Source organism: Phacochoerus africanus, chromosome 14 (genome assembly GCF_016906955.1).
Source record: "Phacochoerus africanus isolate WHEZ1 chromosome 14, ROS_Pafr_v1, whole genome shotgun sequence".
Taxonomy (NCBI): Eukaryota; Metazoa; Chordata; class Mammalia; order Artiodactyla; family Suidae; genus Phacochoerus; species Phacochoerus africanus.
In genome coordinates, this window is record NC_062557.1 from 38542371 (window position 1) to 38561485 (window position 19115).

Genomic DNA, 19115 nt, shown 5'->3' on the forward strand with positions numbered 1-19115 from the left:
AGCTCTGATTAGACCCCTAGCCTGAGAACAGCCACATGCCGCAGGTGCGGCCCTAAAAAGACAAAAGACAAAAAAAAATTAAAAATTAAAATAAAATTAGGATATATTTTAAAAAAAGAATTATTGAGGGCTAAAAAAAATAAAGAATTACTGAGGGAGTGCATCAATAAGAATACCAAATTAGGGTGAGGGAAGGCTTAGGAGACCAGAGAAATGGATGTACTATTAAGACAGGTCAAGGGAGAGGATGTAGTTTGAGAAGAGGGCTGAAGTCAGAAAGCGTTGTAGAAGTTCCCGTGGTGGCGCAGTGGTTAACGAATCCGACTAGGAACCATGAGGTTGCGGGTTCGATCCCTGCCCTTGCTCAGTGGGTTAACGATCCGGCGTTGCCGTGAGCTGTGGTGTAGGTTGCAGACGCGGCTCGGATCCCTCGTTGCCGTGGCTCTGGCGTAGGCCGGCAGCTACAGCTCTGATTGGACCCCTAGCCTGGGAACCTCCATATGCCGTGGGAGCGGCCCAAGAAATAGCAAAAAGACAAAAAACAAAAAATAAAACAAAACAAACAAACAAACAAAAAATAAAAATAAATAAAAAAAAAAGCATTGTCGAAGACCACCAACCAAGGGGAAAGGGGGGGGGGGGGGGTGAGGGGAGCCTATTCAAGCACCTAAGAGGGAAGGATCAGAAAAGAGAACAGGGAGAGAATGTTTATAAAACATAAGTAGTAGTTTACAGTGACTGAAAAGCCAACACTGTGAACGTTGCCATTAGGAGGTCACCATTGAGTTTTCTAAGGGTAGTTTCAGAAAATGGTAGGTAGAGAAGTCAAGTGCAATAGGTTAAGAAGTGAAGAGGATGGAGTTCCCATTATGGCTCAGTGGTTAACGAATCCGACTAGGAACCATGAAGTCACGGGTTCGATCCCTGGCCTTGCTCAATGGGTTAAGGATCCGGCGTTGCTGGGAGCCGTGGTGTAGATGGCAGATGTGGCTCGGATCCCTCGTTGCTGTGGCTCTGGAGTAGGCCGGCCACTACAGCTCCGATTAGACCCCTAGCCTGGGAACCTCCATATGCCGCAGGAGCGGCCCCAGAAATGGCAAAAAGACAAAAAGACAAAAAAAAAAAAAAAGAAAGAAATGAAGAGGACTACCAGTTAAAAGTGGCAGGTAGGCTGAGCATTTATCACTGTTCCCTACCAAAATCACATGAAAATGACAATAAAATAACAAAAGAGGCATAAAGATATATGGACAAAGAGAATGGAAGAGGAGACACCAACAGATTAGAGATACCAAAAATTTTTTTGGAAAAGAGAAGGTAGATGGTTAAAGAGTAACTAACTGCCTCAGAAACCAAAGAGCCTATTGTGGGGAAAGTCACTTAGAAACAAGCTTAACTCTACTTGAGCACTCTGGAAAAGTTAAGTTTATAAAAGATTTTTAAGGACCTGAGAAAATGCTGTTATCTGAAAAAAAAAAAAAAAGAACAGGCAGGAAACAGAGCTGTGCATTCATTACATTATCTATGTACCCACTTTTTAATGGAATGTATCCTTAAGAGGTGAAAAACACTAAAAGGAAACATACCCAACATTAATAGCAGTTATTGCCAGATGATCATATCCCCATCACCTGGCAATAACGGGATTTTTTTTTTCTTTCTTTCTTTATACTTACTGGATTTCCAAATTTTCTATAATAAGCATACATCTAATAACTTTTTAAAATTTAAGTAGTAAAAACAAACTTCAGTTTTAAGGTTATGTTAATGGGAAAAAAGGAGAAAAATGTATGCATTACACTAGAAGTACTAAAAAGGAACAACACTGTCCAGCAGCTGTCCTGAGCTGTATTTACACCCTTTGTAATTTCACGTCTACAATTAGCTAAATTTATAGAATAAACTCTGGAGACTATAACACACAAACAGGAATGGCTCCTGTTTTCTGAATGGAAAGGAGTGAGTGGGAGAGAGACGGAGGAGACTACCGCCCTCAGTAAAAAAAAGTATCAAGTTGCCGGATCTCGTAATAACCTTCTCTGTGTCCGCCACTTTGGAGGCACCATGGCAACTGGGAATCTCGGAATATCAAGGAAGAAGCATAGAGAGTAAAGAGTTTGGAGAGTTGGTAGGGGGAGGGAGAAAGCTTAGGGAAGCTAAATGAGAAATCCTAAGAAAGCCACAACATAGCAACACTCTCACAGGCCCATCTGCAAGCAAAGCCATAACAAGATAAACTCAAAATGAGACCAGTTTCCTTATTTCCCGTTAATGAGCCAGAAGATAGGAAGGGGAAATGAAATTTCCTGTCCTCTCAGTAATGGTTATTCTCTCTATATGAATTAGAACATTCACAGTATATGCTGGCTACAATCAAAAGTCAGTCACACCTAAATTCCCAAGTTTTAAGCCCTAATATGCAAAAGACTTAAAGGTTTTTCCAGTTAAAAAATTTTACCTCCCGAAAGGATTTGTCCATAATAAATAATATCATGGTATACCAGGATGACACATTCTACTTTTCTAAAAGCTTTTGCAGCTATTATTTATTTTTATCTCCATCACTAGATTTAAAGCAAATCACTTCAGACTCATAAGTAAAAGACTAAAAAGAAAAGAGAATCCTTGTTTCTTTCCAGGTCAAACACAAACACATGCAGCTAAAACCAGAAAGCTCTGTCCTTCCTAGCTTCTGGTCAAATCATACTATGTTTTACAATGGTCCCTTTCATTATGATTATAAAATCCATTAAAATATCCTTAGTGCAACATCAAACTATTGTACTACAAATGATACAACAATAAAAAGTGTGAGACAGTAAATTATCCTTTATTTTTCCTCCCATGTCTCTCCATTCCACCAAGCTATCACTAATAGCCATATATTGTGATGATTCGCTACCTTCCTTTTTTAAATAAGTCACTAGTCACTGCCATTAACAACAACAAAAAAAAAAACAGAGGGTAACAAGATAAAGGAATTTAAAGGATATAATAATATATAACACATGTTCTTGGATTGGATACCAGTTTGGATGAAACAGAACTTTGGAGTCAACTGGAGAAATTTGAATATGGTATGCATATTAGATTAGATGAAAATTTAGTGAAATACAAAAGTGGGAACTGTCAACAGAAAAGAGCAGGTTGTAAACCAGTGTGTACAGGATGATCTCATTTCAGTAGAGAGAAATGCATATGCACATATGCAGAGAAAAAGATCCAGAAGACTATACAAGAGGGTATTAGCAGGAATTTTCTCTGGGTGGTGAATATACAAGGCTTTCGTTTTGCTTTCTTGTATTTTGTTTTAAATTTTCTTTATAAAGCTTCTTTAATAAAGCATTATTTAAAAATATATTTCCTAAAATTTTCTTTTTCTAATTTCTGTCCCTGTTTAATAATGCTGACGTTTAATTAGAAAAAAATTGCTTGGGAGTTCCCGTCGTGGCTCAGTGGTTAACGAATCCGACTAGGAACCATGAGGTTGCAGGTTCAATTCCTGGCCTTGCTCAGTGGGTTAACGATCTGGGATCTGGTGTTGCTGTGAGCTGTGGTGTAGGTCACAGATGCAGCTCAGATCCCGAGTCGCTGTGGCTCTGGCGTAGGCCAGCACTACAGCTCCGATTAGACCCCTAGCCTGGGACCCTCCATATGCCACGGGGAGCGGGGGGCTAGAGAAGGCAAAAAGACCAAAAAAAAAAAAATTTGCTCAAAGAGAACACAAACATACTTATTACAGCAAGGGTTCTAAGAGTATGAGCTCTGAGTATGAGTATGAGCTCTGACTGGATTCCATAAACAATTCGCTGTGTAACATTCAGCATGTTATTTAACCCGAGTCTCAGGTCCCCATCCATAAAAAACTGCAGGTGATAATCGTACATTACCTCATGGGGTTGTTGTGGAGATCAAGCGTGATACTCCACACAAAGCCCAGCAGAGAGACTGGCATAGATCGAAGCACGTGATAATGTTACTGATCATTACTATTATTTTTCTAAGTAGTCACTGAGAAAACAGGACTGCTGATTCTTACGGATAATGTGAAAAATAGGGCAGGATATAGCAGCAATAGGTCAGATCTCTCACTATTTTTGTTCTCTTGAACTCCCCTCCCAACCCAATCAATGGCAGTAGAAGCTGACAGCCATTCCCAGACTCTTGATTCTCACCTTATCACCTTATTTCCTAGGGGCGAGGCTCTGTACAGCTCTGCATGAATTTTTTTTTTTTTTTCACTTCTTAGGGCCACACCTTTGGCATATGGAAGTTCCCAGATTAGGGGTCAAATCGGAGTTGCAGCTGTCAGCCTACACCACAGCCATAGCAACGCCAGATCTGAGCCTCGTCTTCGACCTATACCACAGCTCACAGTAACACCAGATCTTTAACCAACTGAGTGAGGCCAGGGATTGAACCTGTGTCCTTATGGATAGCAGTCAGGCTTGTAACCAGCTGAGCCTCAACAGGAACTCCCTATATGAAATTTAATACAACCATGAAATGTGGAATCTGGGACCTGATTCCAAAATGAGTTTATCGCCTGTCTGCATTCCATGACTGATATTTCTGGAGAAACTTTAGAGATTCACAAAATAGCTTCAAAACTCTAGTTAGAATCTTTTGAAGAGTCAAACATGCTACAGGAGATCTTGTATGTGAATTCTAAATTTTCTAAGATATTGGTACTTTCCTTTCTAGATCATAAAGGAGATAGGAATATACCTAAACCTCCTTCAAGGAGCCCTTTCTGAGTGAACCTAACAACTCTCTCCTTCCAAAGCAGCAACTACTACATTTTTTTCCCCTTTTTTGGTCACACCCAGCATCTGTGACCTACACCACAGCTGTGGCAATGCCAGATCCTTAATCCACTGCACCAGGCCTGGGATAGAACCAGCAATACACAAGACAAGCCAGATCATTACCCACTACACCAAAGCAGCAACTACTTCTTAAGCCTCAGCTACAGAAACATCTTTTTTTTTTTTGACTCTTTGCCATTTCTTGGGCCGCTCCCGTGGCATGTGGAGGTTCCCAGGCTAGGGGTCCAATCGGAGCTGTAGCGGCCGGCCTACACCAGAGCCACAGCAACATGGGATCCGAGCCAAGTCTGCAACCTACACCACAGTTCACAGCAACACCGGATCGTTAACCCACTGAGCAAGGGCAGGGATTGAACCCACAACCTCATGGTTCCTAGTCAGATTTGTTAATCACTGCGCCACAACGGGAACTCCCAGAAACATCTTAAGCTTGGTATATATATGTGTATATACGCACACACACACACATATATGTACACACACACCAAATATATACACCAAGTAATATATATATACACACACACACAATTAACAGCATTTACAGATTGTTCTCAACTAAAGTCATTAACCAAATATTCCTGCTAAGCATGAAATGTTGGCCATTTGATATTTTAAGATATTTGAGAAAACTGAGATGGAGTTTCAAATACATGAATTATAGGATAAAAATGGTTTAAGGAATCACAGTACCTCCTGAGGTAAAATTCCAAGTGTAGAGCTATCCTGACTCCAACTGGACTTCAACCAGGAATTCAGCATGCCAGTTAACAAAACTGATTACAATCTTTGGTTGACAGTTTGGTAGTGCAATGTGATCTGCATTTGTGCAACATTTAAGTATGCAAAACAATCCAACCTCAAGTGGCAACCCACAAGGAGCAGAGAAAATGTCAACATCCACACAACTAGATGGCTCTATTATATGCCACCAAACCATACATTAGGTATCAAATCTGAGATAACTCCAGTCAGTCTTTAATGATCCTTCTCCTCAAATGTTCAATTAAATATTAATAATGAAGTTTAGAAATACATCAGCCTAGCTCATATGTTGGCCGTATACCCTTGCTGATCTTCTCTTAAAAAAGGCCAGAGCGCAGATATCAACAAAGAGGGCTGTATATTCCCACCAAGCTATAACTACTTTCTTAGTGTATTATTTTCAAATGTTTGGGTCATAAAGCTTAGAGAATGATTCATCCAATCTTTCACTGGAAAAGATGTGATGCGAGACATCTTCAACTCTGGAAAATTCTATTTTTTGTTTTCTGCCTATCCAGCCACCACACCCACTAGACTTCTCACTCAGCACCTAAAACCAAGCCCTAAACTTGAGAGAGAAACCCACTCTCATCCTATACAATGGCAATGACTTCACTTGGTTTTAAAGGACCTCCAGCTAGTGTCTCTTGACACTACATCTTAGAGATTAACTCTTTAAGCTCTATCACCTGCAAAGGATTAGGCTCTTCATTCTGAGAGCTGATCCTAAACTCAGCCAGTCTCCATTTAACCTTGGGTTCAAAGAGTGAAAAGGAGTATCTGGATCAATACCATCATTTTCACAGGTGAGGAAAATGAGTCCTAAGAGGTAACATGAATTGTCTGTGGTCACCCACTTAACTGGTGGCAGATGTCAGAACAGAGTCCATTCTAATACAGAATATGAATTTGGAGCAATTTAAATTACTCTCAAGGACACCATATCCACAAGTGACTTAAGAAGAGAATCATACAAATGGCCAGCAAACACATGAAAAAATGCTCAACATCGCTGATTATAAGAGAAATGCAAATCAAAACTACCATGAGATACCACCTCACACCAGTCAGAATGGCCATCATTAATAAGTCCACAAATAACAAATGCTGGAGGGAGAAAAGGGAACCCTCCTGGCACTGTTGGTGGGAATGTAAACTGGCACAGCCACTATGGAGAACAGTTTGGAGATACCTTAGAAATCTATACATAGAACTTCCATATGACCCCGCAATCCCACTCTTGGGCATCTATCCAGACAAAACTCTACTTAAAAGAGACACATGCACCCGCATGTTCATTGCAGCACCATTCACAATAGCCAGGACATGGAAACAACCCAAATGTCCATCGACAGATGATTGGATTCGGAAGATGTGGTATATATACACAATGGAATACTACTCAGCCATAAAAAAGAATGACATAATGCCATTTGCAGCAACATGGATGGAACTAGAGAATCTCATACTGAGTGAAATGAGCCAGAAAGACAAAGACAAATACCATATGATATCACTTAGAACTGGAATCTAATATCCAGCACAAATGAACATCTCCTCAGAAAAGAAAATCATAGACTTGGAGAAAAGACTTGTGGCTGCCTGATGGGAGGGGGAGGGAGTGGGAGGGATTGGGAGCTTGGGTTTATCAGACACAACTTAGAATAGATTTACAAGGAGATCCTGCTGAATAACATTGAGAACTTTGTCTAGATACTCATGTTGCAACAGAACAAAGGGTGGGGAAAAAAATGTAATTGTAATGTATACATGTAAGGATAACTTGATCCCCTTGCTGTACAGTGGGAAAATAAAATTAAAAAAAAATAAAAAAAATAAAAGAAGAGAATCAACCAAGAACCTTTATCCTCGTTTAGAACATTAGCTATTTGAGAAGCCAGTAAGAACTGGCACTGTCTCCTTCCCAGACAGCTGATCACACTTCAATCCATGGTTCATCCACGAGCTGCAAGAGTGGGTTTTGCAAAAGTTGGGCATGCCACTCAGGGCTCAGGCGCTCCTACCTCTGACCACATACACTTTGCTACCACTGACCACACAGACTTTGCAATAAGAGCCATCAACTTTGGGAATGACTTGGCAACTATAAACTGCCTTGTAATATCATCAGCTGTTTCTTACAATGCAATTTATCTCACCACTGCCAAACGCACAATTTCCTAATCCAAAGAACGTATATTCCATTTTACTTGTCCTCAAACTGGGCATATTTCCCAAGGAGTTGCATGGCTTTAAGAACTGAGATTTCACCCAGTTCTTTCCCAACAGGGACACTATGACATTCTGAGAACAATTCTCTGTTGGCTGTGGGTGATCATCCAGTACATTGCAGAAAGAAGGTTTAGAATCTTTGGTCCTCTTTCTTGTAAAGGCATGTAACCTCACCAGTCCCAACCCGCAAGCACAAGATTTTCCTCAAGGAGGAAAATGATCACCACCAACTAACCGACCTATTAAGTAAGAAAAAATGTTTGCATAAACACCTGACCCTTCCCCCCCCCGCTCCCCAACACTAAATACTGACCTCTATTCCTCTTTTTTAACCCAGAGATTAGATATAATACTTGATTCACTAACTCCTCAAAACCAACTGTCTCTGAACTAGTTATAATTAAAACACTTGGATGATCAGGATAGTAGAGGATAAAAGTTAACTGAAATGGAATAAGGACATCTAACTTTGAATTATAGTTTTCTAGCTATCTACCCTTAAGCAAGTTACTTTCCCCCTGTAGGCCTCAGTTTTCTCATCTATTTTAAAACGAAAAGGTATTAAGCTAAATTATCTCTCAGGTTTTGTTTTTTTTTGGTTTTTTTTTGTTTTGTTTTGTTTTTTGCCTTTTTGCCATTTCTTGGGCTGCTGCCTTGGCATATGGAGGTTCCAAGGCTAGGGGTCCAATTGGAGCTGTAGCCGCCGGCCTTCCCCGAAGCCACGGCAACGCAGTATCCGAGCTGTGTCTATGACCTACAACACAGCTCACGGCAACGCTGGATCCTTAACCCCCTGAGAGAGGCCAGGGATCGAACCCACAACCTCATGGTTCCTAGTCGGATTCATTAACCACTAAGCCACGACAGGAACTCCTATCTCTCTGGTTAATGGCAGTTCTAGGCAAAGTAAAAAAATAAACTTGCTTAACTCTTTTCTTTAGACCTCCACGTGGCCAAATAGGGGTGACCACTGACATTCATTATGTCATCTTTCAGAAGCAAGGACCCCAAATCCCCAGGGATAACCATAAGGAAGGATAGTCACATTCAGCCAGACTCAGTATGGGATTTAACTACAGAATCTATATCTTGAGGAGATCCTATCATGCCGCAAGGGAAACGAATCTGACTAGGAACCATGAGGTTGCGGGTTCAATCCCTGGCCTCATTTAGTGGGTCAAGGATCTGGTGTTGCCGGGAACTGTGGTGTAAGTCGCAGTCGAGGCTCAGATCCTGCGTTACTGTGGCTGTAGTGTAGGCTGGCAGCTATAGCTCCAACTTGACCCCTAGCCTGGGAACCTCCATGTGCCAAGGGTGCGGCCCTAAAAAAAGCGAAAAAAAAGATTCTATATCTTGAGTGTATAAAATGGAGCTGAATTACTTCATCATTCATTAATAAGAGAAACACCAATGTAATAACACCAGCAACATGCACCCTAATTTATGTTTATCTAAGCTAGACCTAAAATCTCAACCCAGGCTGTACATTAGAATCACTCAAATAACTTAAAAAAAAAAAAAAAAAAGTCTCACTTCCAAGCCAAGCCAGTTAGCAAGTGAATCCAAATCTCTGGAGATGGGGCTCATTTCTTAGCTCCCCAAGCGATTCTGATATACAGTGAAAACTAAGAACCACTAATTCAGAACGTTTAATGCAAGAAATTCAAAGCAAGTGACCAAAACTTCACACAATCAAACATCAATAAGTAAGAATAACCCAGTATTACTACAGACGGACATTCTCAGTTACATGTAGAGAACTGCATTTTAGAGAAAAAGGAGAGCTCTACAACAACCCTTTGCTCCTCAATGAAGACTGGCCCTGCCAGAAATAGAATACAATTTCCTGACATGATAAAGCAGTTTAAAGAAAGATTACTACAATCAACTATAATAAAGAAAAATTTAATAAATAAACTCTCTCTCAACAAACTGGTTAATACAGTACCAAATAAATGAGCCAAACTTTCAAAGGGGAAAAGAAAAAAAAAAAGTTACTACAAATTTGCCCACCCCTGCAAAAGTCCTATCAGTCATTAGGACAGTAACAACACCGTTAGTTAAAGTAGTACAGAGACTGAAATTCCTCAATCTATCCCTCCCTTGCTGGATCTCACTAAAAGACCCAGCATGTAGGAAGAACAGGAAAAAGCTGAGAAGAATATTTAAGAAAAGACACTTTCACAATCTGCACTCCAGGCAAAATACATCATTTCCCAATTACTCAACAAAGCTTTAAATCCAGTGAGATAGGAAAAGGTGAAATAATGTTGGCTCAAATTATTCTTGCTCTTTTCTTCAGAACAAGATCAGTGAAACCAATAGGACAGGTTAAATAAGATTTTTTTTTTCTTTTGGAGTTCCCTTTGTGACTCAGCAGGTTAAGAACCCAACATAGTGTCCGCAGTGAGGATGTGGGTTTGATCCCTGGCCTCGCTCAGTGAGTTAAGGATCAGGTGTTGCTGCAAACTGCAGCTCAGGTCACAGATTCAGCTCAGAGGCCATGTTGCTGTGGCTGTGGTTGGAGGCAGGCCGCTATAGCTCCAATTCAACTCAATTCAACCCCTAGCCCAAGAGCGTCCATATTTGCAGCCCTTACAAAAAAAAAAAAAAAACAAACTTTTTTTTTCTTCTTTTCCTTTTTTGGCTGACTCCATGGCATTTGGAACTTCTTGGGCCAGGGACTGAATCCTAGCCAGAGCTGCAACCTACAATGCAGCAATGCTGGATCCTTAACCCACTGTGTCAGGCAGGGGATTGAACCAGTGCCGCCACAGAGACAAGCTGGATCATTAACCCACTGCACCACAGCAGGAACTCCAGGACAGGTAAAATAAGTAAAACATTAAACTTCTTTGACTTACCTCATGTGTAAGGCCAAGCCATCCTGTAGGCTAGAAATCCCCAAGTCAGAGAGCGTATCTGAGCTGACAGAAGCTGGTGACAGAGAGCCCTCCTTCTCCTCCAGCAGGTCCAGCTTCACCAGGTTGCTAATCTCATCCTCTGAGTTATCTTCAGACACAGAACCAATTATGAAGCGGGAGTGCTGGTTCAACTCCAGAGGTTTAGCCAAGGGAGACGGTTCATCCATTATTCCTTCAAAACGAGCTCTCAGAGCTATGGAGAAATGAAAAGTAAGTGAGAAAAGCAGGTTATGGACAACAACCTATACCTGAGGACAGCCACAGGTTAGACCTGATACACCACAGCTGGCACTTGGAAGCGAGGCCAGTTTGAGAACTGGTTAACTTGGCTATTCCTTTCCACAGCTTTTTTTTTCTCTTTTTTCTTTTTTTCTTTCTTTTTAGGGCTGTAACCACGGCATATGGAAGTTCCCAGGCTAGGGGCTGAATCAGAGCTACAGCTGCCAGCCTATACCACAGCCACAGCAACATGGGATCCAAGCCACGTCTACGACCTACACCACAGCTCATGGCAACGCCAGGTCCTTAACCCGCGGATACTAGTTGGGTTTGCAACCTGCTGAGCTCAGGAACTCCAGCCTTTGTTTTCTAAAAGAGAAGAAAATCCAGATCATGGGAACTATGCCTAAAAAAATTAAAACCTGTTCCCTTTTCCTCAAAGAACATTCTCTCTAAAAATTACAAGCCATTCCTAATCAATTTGGTGATGTCCAAGAGAAAATAATGATCAATAAAGAAATCTTCATGGCAGGTGAAGGTTGCTTATTGTGATGCTGCGATTTCAGTTGTTAGTACAGGGGAGAATGTAGGGTTAGGGTCTGGGGAGAGAGGTGGTCATTTGAAACTTGGTGTTCAAAGTATACAGCTATCATCTGGTTCCAAACACCATACTGTTAAAGGCTATGAATTTTACGTAAGCATATATATGTATAAATATATACAATAAAATATATTCTTTAGGTATATACATATATAAACCAAACTGTGTATAGATATACTATACACAAATACATGTAGTTTGTTTTAAAGCAAACTGCAGGTGGCTATTTTTTAATTTAAAAAAATCTTTACTTGTCCCCTTGAATTTTTTCTTAAATTATAACTGTTAAAAAATCACCCCCAAATGTCTGTTTTGGGCTCTAATGTGCTAACTGCTGACACTAATAGGAAGAAAGTGAATCTACCATTAAAGGTAAAAACAATAATTAATGGAGATGTTACATCAATTAAGTACAAGTTTTCTAGATATAGGGCCTTATTAGTCAGGATTAGACATTGTCAACCACAAGCAAACTAAAAGACAAGGACCAAAACATAGTTCAAAGTTCACAGCAACAATAAAAACCAAAACTAAAGGAAACAATATTTACCTTGTCATTCCAAAAATTCTATTTAAAAAAGTCAAAACTACATACATTACTATTAAACAGCTTGTAGCCTGACCAACCATTTTAATTCAAAGTAATGATTCCCAGTCTTGATATTGAGGTGCTCTAAGAGAAGGTGCTTATTATTAATAATTTTATATGCTGTAAACCACTGACATATAAAAGTAAAGAGTAGTGCTCTCTGGAGTTTCCGTCGTGGCTCAGTGGTTAAGGAACCTGACTAGCATCCATGAGGACGAGGGTTCAATCCCTTGGCTTCGCTCAATGGGTTAAGGATCTGGCGTTGCGGTGAGCTGTGGTGTAGGTCAGAGACTCAGCTTGGATCTCGAGTTGTTGTGGCTGTGGTGTAGGCCAGTGGCTACAGCTCCGACTGGACCCCTAGCCCAGGAACCTCCATATGCTGAGGGTATGGCCCCCAAAAGACACAAAAAAAAACAGTAGTTGTCTTTGACATTAGATAATAAAACATCAAGATTTATAAATACTTGAGAATGAACACTAAACATATTATAATCACACTTGCATCATTATTTCTATATAATTTGTGAATCAGAACTTACTCATTTACAAACACAAAGCAGTATCTGTAAATGCTAAAGCAGTGGTTCTCAAAGTGTGGTTGCCAGACCAGCAGCAGCAGCCACAGCCACAGAAGCACCTGGGAACTGTTAAAAGTACAAATTCTTAGAGTTCCCCATGGCTCAGCAGGTTAAGAATCTGGTGTCGTCACTGCTGTGGCTCTGGTTACAGCTGTGGCAAGGGTTCGATCCCCGGACTGGACACTTCCGCATGCTGCAGGTGCAGCCAAAAAGAAAAAAAAAAGAAAGTGCAAATTCTTAGGAGCTACCATAGACTAGTTAACTGCATCAGAACCCACAGGATGGTACAGTAATATATATTTTAACAAGTCCTGAAGTTTGAGAACCATGTGTGCTAGAAGAATGAAACAGTAACAACAAACTGCCAGGAATGCCCAAAAAATACTTATTGACATTCACTAAAAGTGAGCTGGAGATTATGTAAGCTAACCATTTTTTCTTTCTTTTTTTTTTTTTGGTCTTTTTGCCTTTTCTAGGGCTGAACCCGCAGCATATGGAGGTTCTCAGGCTAGGGGCCTACACCAGAGCCACAGCAACATGGGTTCCAAGCCGAAACCTACACCACAGCTCACGGCAACGCCGGACCCCCAACCCACTGAGCAAGGCCAGGGATCGAACCCGCAACCTCATGGTTCCTAGTCTGGTTCGATAACCACTGCACCATGACGGGAACACCCTAACTTTAATTTTTAAAACTAGAATCAAATATGGAAATACCACACAAACAGGAAAATTGACATCTAAATTCATTACACTTGTCTCCCTTGGAATAATAAATTTCTTTAAAAAAATTTTAATGTCTCCCAATTTCATAATCCGGCTCACTTCCAGAACCTTCAAAGAAAACCAAATAATTTAAAAAGAGGAAAAAAGGAGAGAGAGGGTGAAAGGGAAAAGTCCTAGCAGATTGACCACTCTAAAGAACCCCAAAAGGTACACCAGCAAAAAGGCTACTTCTTTTAGACCAGTGAACAGTCAAGCTTAAAAATCATAGGTTAAGAAGTTCCTGCTGTGGCACATGGGTTAAGAATCCAACTGCAGTGGCTCAGGTCACTGCATTGGTATGCGTTCAATCCCTGGCCCAGGAATTTCCATATGCCACAGGTGTGGCCACAAAAAAAAAAAAAAAAATCCAAATGCCATCTCAACTAACACAGAATAGCTGGCTTTTTTTTTTTTTTTTTTGCTTTTTTAGGGCTGCACCCTCAGCATATGGAGGTTCCCAGGCTAGGGGTTGAATAAGAGCTGTAGCCGCCGGCCTACGCCACAGCTTGTGGCAACGCCAGACCCTTAACCCAATGATCAAGGCCAGGAATGGAACCTGCAACCGCATGGTTCCTAGTTGGGTTTGTTTCTGCTGTGCCACAGTGGGAACTCCTATTGCTGGCTTCTTCACAAGAGAAATAAGGCATCTGAGGCAGCTAATAATCTGACCAAAATTAGATAACTACATACAAAAATAAATCTCACTGAGAAAAGAGCAATTCTCTGATTCCACAGGAGAAGAAAAAAGAAAGGATTAACAAATAAATGAAAGGCTCCAGAAGGTCAACTTCAAATTGTTCCCTCCTTGCTAAGAAGAACGAGAAGGCAGCCATCCCCTTCCAAAGACTGAGAGCAGCTCTGGGTCAACAACTAAAGAGCCTGTCCACCAACTGGCAACTCTCCTGAGTGGCACTCTCGGGTACTAGCCTATAAACCACAGAAAAGACAGGTCACGTATGGAAAATCACTGAGTAGCTGCCCAGATACTCTAGAAGCTACTGTTCGGCCAGTCCCATTTCCACCGATTCCAGCCCCAAATTGAGAAGAGCTGATGGAATATTACCCCTTTCAGACTCATTCACTTCAGGTCACCCCCCGACCCCAGTCTGCCTATATTCTTCTGTGCAAGGCGCCTTTCAACATAAAAGCCTATAGTTTAATATTTTAGCAACAAACATAAAATTTGTAATCACACTGTAAACATGAAGGAGCATTATTTGTAACTGACCTCTTATAATTCTTATTGTCTGAGCAGATATCCACCTCCAAAAAGAACTAAAGAGAGAGAGAGAGAGAGATTTGAAGTTTTTTTTTTCTTTAGAAACTCAAATTTTATCAATTCCTGTTTCATTATAGTATAAAACTAATACTCAAAGTATCATTTTTCTGGTCAAATACACTATTTAACTTGAAGTATAAAGTTCAGTTGTTTGTCATTTGCTTAAATCTGTAAACCAAAAGCATTACACATTCAAAAACTTCATTATTCATGAAAAGTATTAAAAACAATAAAAAGTGTTAAAACAATAACCCAAGCTAACCATTTTACAAGGTACCTTTTCCAACTATGTACACACTTCAACCCTATGATTTCCAATATTCCATCAAAAAGGAGGCAGTGGAAAGAAGAGAACCACTAGATTCTCTACAATTCAAGTTATGATTATGTTGCCAAATATTTGTACCCACCCACAAAGGCTGGGAGCCAGGGAAAGAACAGGTCTCTCATTGTTAAGTCCCTAAACTCTAGGGACCAAGGAGTCTCTAGCTACTCCCCAAATCCTGGGTGTCTGTCTATGCCCAACAATTTTTTTTTTTGTCTTTTTGCCATTTCTTGGGCCGCCCTCGCAGCATATGGAGGTTCCCAGGCTAGGGGTCTAATCAGAGCTGTAGCTGCCAGCCTACACCACAGCCACAGCAACGTGGGACCCGAGCCGCATCTGCAACCTACACCACAGCTCACGGCAATGTCGGATCTGTTAACCCACTGAGCAAGGCCAGGGATTGAACCTGCAGCCTAGCCTCACGGTTCCTAGTCGGATTCGTTAACCACTGCGCCACGAAGGGAACTCCTATGTCCAATAATTTTAATGTATCCAGGGTAGAAATTTTCAACTTTGACTACTTATAACAATTACCTGTGGAGCTTTTTTAAAAAGAGATGAATGGAAGGAGTTCCCACTGTGGCTCAATGGGTTATGAACCCAGCCCATGAGTATCCATGAGGATGAGGGTTTGATCCCTGTAGCTTCGATTAGACCCCTAGCCTGGGAACTTCCACATGCCGTGGGTGCGATCCTAAAAAGAAAAAAAAAATAAAAACCTTAAAAAATTATTTAAAAAACAAAAACAGGAGTTCCCATTGTGGCTCAGTGGTTAATGAACCCGACTAGTACCCATGAGGATGTGGGTTCAATCCCTGGTCTCACTCAGTGGGTTAAGGATCCAGTGTTGCCATGAGCTGTGGTGTAGGTCAAAGACTCGGCTCAGATCCCTCGTTGCTATGGCTGCAGTGTAGGCCGGTGGCTACAGCTCTGCCTGGACCCCTAGCCTGGAACCTCCATATGTCGCAGGTGCGGCCCTAAAAAGACAAAAAATAAAAATAAAAAACAAAAACACACAAAAAATGTGTATGTCTAAGCTCCATTCCAGATCTGCTGAATCAGAATCCCTGCTGGAGACCCAGAGATCTGAATATTAAGTTCCACAACTAATGGACCTCTTCTAAATCCAGGCTTGAAAACCACTGGTCCAGGGTAGAGAAGAAAAAAGAAGGAAAGATCCTCTTTTTTTTTTGTCTTTTGTCTTTTTTTTGTTGTTGTTGTTGTTGTTGCTATTTCTTGGGCCGCTTCCGCGGCATATGGAGGTTCCCAGGCTAGGGGTTGAATCGGAGCTGTAGCCACCGGCCTACGCCAGAGCCACAGCAACACGGGATCCGAGCCGCGTCTGCAACCTACACCACAGCTCACGGCAACGCCGGATCGCTAACCCACTGAGCGAGGGCAGGGACTGAACCCGCAACCTCATGGTTCCTAGTCGGATTCGTTAACCACTGCGCCACGACGGGAACTCCGAAAGATCCTCTTTAAACAGATAGGGAAATCCAGAACTTCCCCAAACGGGACTGGGGAAAGCATACGGATGCCAGGTGACAAATTAGCATTTACCCAAATGTGTAGTCTGAGCTAGTATTATTCCCTACAATTGCAGCACAGAAGGGAGTGAGAAAAAAGGAGGAAAAGGTAAGCAGTTTGAATGGGATGCAACCAAAGGTGCCAGGGGAGGTGGAGTTAAAAGCTAGGACCAAGATCACACTCTGACTCTGCCAAGTACTGGCGGTGCAAACTTGAACAAGTCACTTAACGTCTCTGAGTCACCTCATCCTAAGTACCTCATGGGACTGCTGTAAGGACTAAGAGGGTAGGAAAGGATTTTGTATGCTACAATGCACTAGCACCAGGGTTTTTCAAACTATGGGTTACCAACAAGAAGAATACTAAGAAATTTTTTTAGTGGTGGTTACAGCCAACATTTTAAAAATTAAACAGAATAGAAAATGTCAAGAAGTATACCATACAGGATATTGTTTTGTAATTTTTTCTATCAATTATATATATGTCATGATGTCAACATCTTATTGTGAGTTGTGTCCAAAAAGTTGGTTTTTAAAGCCACAATTAATTCTCACTTTCCTGCCCACTCTACTTTATGCTCACAAGCAAGTGCAGTGGGCTAAGTACCTAAAACAATGGCTTTGAAACTTTCTTAGTTCAAGACACTACTAGAAATCTGATCAAAGCTATGGACTCTTTTCTGACAAAAATTCACCCTCACGCAAATTTTGCTTGGATACAAGTTTGGGATCCCTAAAGCTTTACTATGTATTAGACTAAGACTTTCTTCTTCTCTAAGTGGACAAAGAACAGGGTTGGGGAGTTCCCGTCGTGGCATAGTGGTTAACAAATCCGACTAGGAACCATGAGGTTGCAGGTTCGATCCCTGGCCTTGCTCAGTGGGTTAAGGATCTGGCGTTGCTGTGAACTGTGGTGTAGGTCGCAGACACAGCTCAGATCCCGAGTTGCCGTGGCTCTGGTGTAGGCCGGCAGCTACAGCTCTGATTAGACCCCTAGCCTGGGAACCTCCATATGCCGCGGGAGCAGCCCTAGAAAAAGGCAAAAAGACAAAAAAAAAAAAAAAAAAGAATAGGGTTGGCCCCTGGGGAACGCTCATATAGCTGCTGGCTTGACACCTCCAAAACAAGGCCTTTCCCCAGATCCAGTTGTAGGATACCCTGCTTAGCCAAATAAACATTTCCTGCATTATATCAAATGTTGGCAATGTCTAATTTTCTTTTATGTAAAAATACATATAACTGACCCCTGAATAACAGCAGGGGTTAAGGGTGCCAACCCGCTGCACAATCAAAAAGCTGTGCATAACTTGGTGGGCCTTCTACATACAGGGTTTCTTCAAATCCAAGATCTAGCATCCACAGAGTTGACCAACCTTGGTTCCCGTAGTAAGTGCAGTACTTACTATAGAAAAAAATCCACATATACGTGGGTCCATGCATTTCCAACCCCTGCTATTCAAAGATCAACCAACTGTATATGTTCTTGAATTTTTATTTGAAGACTATTGCAGAAGGCTACCAAACTATACCCGTTTCTGAAAAAAATGTGTAAAGCTACTTATAGCTAATGCACTTATTTATTTAGATATTTTTATAAGTAAAAAGAACAGATTTTACCAAACTTAGTTAATGTGTTTCCCTTGAACTCAAATGACACTGTATTTTCCAAGCAATTCTAATAAAGAGGCAACAATTAGTTTTCATAGCTGCTGACAAAAGTATCCAAGCGGCACAACATATCCTTGCCCTTTAAGCCATAGTGACTTCATGAGTGAGGCCCTAAAAATACCAAAAAAAAAAAAAAAAAGACCTAAATTGTTAGAATACATTTCTTTTCTCTCCTTTTCAGGGCCACACCTGCAGCATAAGGAAGTTCCCAGGCTAGGGATCCAATTGGAGCTGCAGCTGCTAGCCTACACCACAGCCATAGCAACACAGGATCCGAGCCACGTCTGTGTCCTACACCACAGCTCACAGCAACACCAGATCCTTAACCCACAGAGTGAGGCCAGGATCGAACCTGCATCCTCAAGGATACTAGTCAGGTTCCTTACCACTGAGGCACAACAGGTACTCCTAGATTGTAGAATATGATGATTTATGAGAGACACTAGATCTGAATGGTTACAAGAATTTGAGGTCATTTCCTTCAAGAGCGAGCTGGAGAATTTTGGGTTTTGTTTTTGTTTTTAAATCAGAACATATTTCTTTAGGGTGTAACACTCCAAGAAAATAATGTCATGTACTTATCTGTCCTATTCCTCACTTCTCAATATCAGGGATATAGAACATTGATCAAAGAAGAAACAGGTGCAAACTTTTGCACCCTTCAAGAAATCATTAATGAAGTCTTGCCAAATTTCTGGATAAAGATGATAGGCTGAACATATTTCTACTTTTGCTCCTGCCTGAAATCCCACAAAAACACAAAGTAAAGGAATTTTTTAAAGGTGTAATCCACAAAAGGACACCCCCTAGAAAAA

General features: G+C 41.1%; 1 protein-coding gene across 4 annotated transcripts in view; it reads right to left on the reverse strand.

Moving 5' to 3' along the window:
* ACACA (acetyl-CoA carboxylase alpha) overlaps nucleotides 1-19115 on the reverse strand; it is a 239419-nt gene that overhangs the window by 204210 nt on the left and 16094 nt on the right. For 3 of the 4 annotated variants that reach the window (XM_047758433.1, XM_047758431.1, XM_047758434.1), the window contains exons 2-3: nucleotides 14728-14774; nucleotides 10688-10940 (exon numbers count right to left, since the gene is read on the reverse strand). In XM_047758433.1, the coding sequence (XP_047614389.1) occupies nucleotides 10688-10914 (227 nt within the window). In that variant the 5' untranslated portion in view covers nucleotides 10915-10940; nucleotides 14728-14774. The remainder of the gene's footprint in view (nucleotides 1-10687; nucleotides 10941-14727; nucleotides 14775-19115) is intronic. The other variant, XM_047758432.1, reaches the window with a different exon arrangement.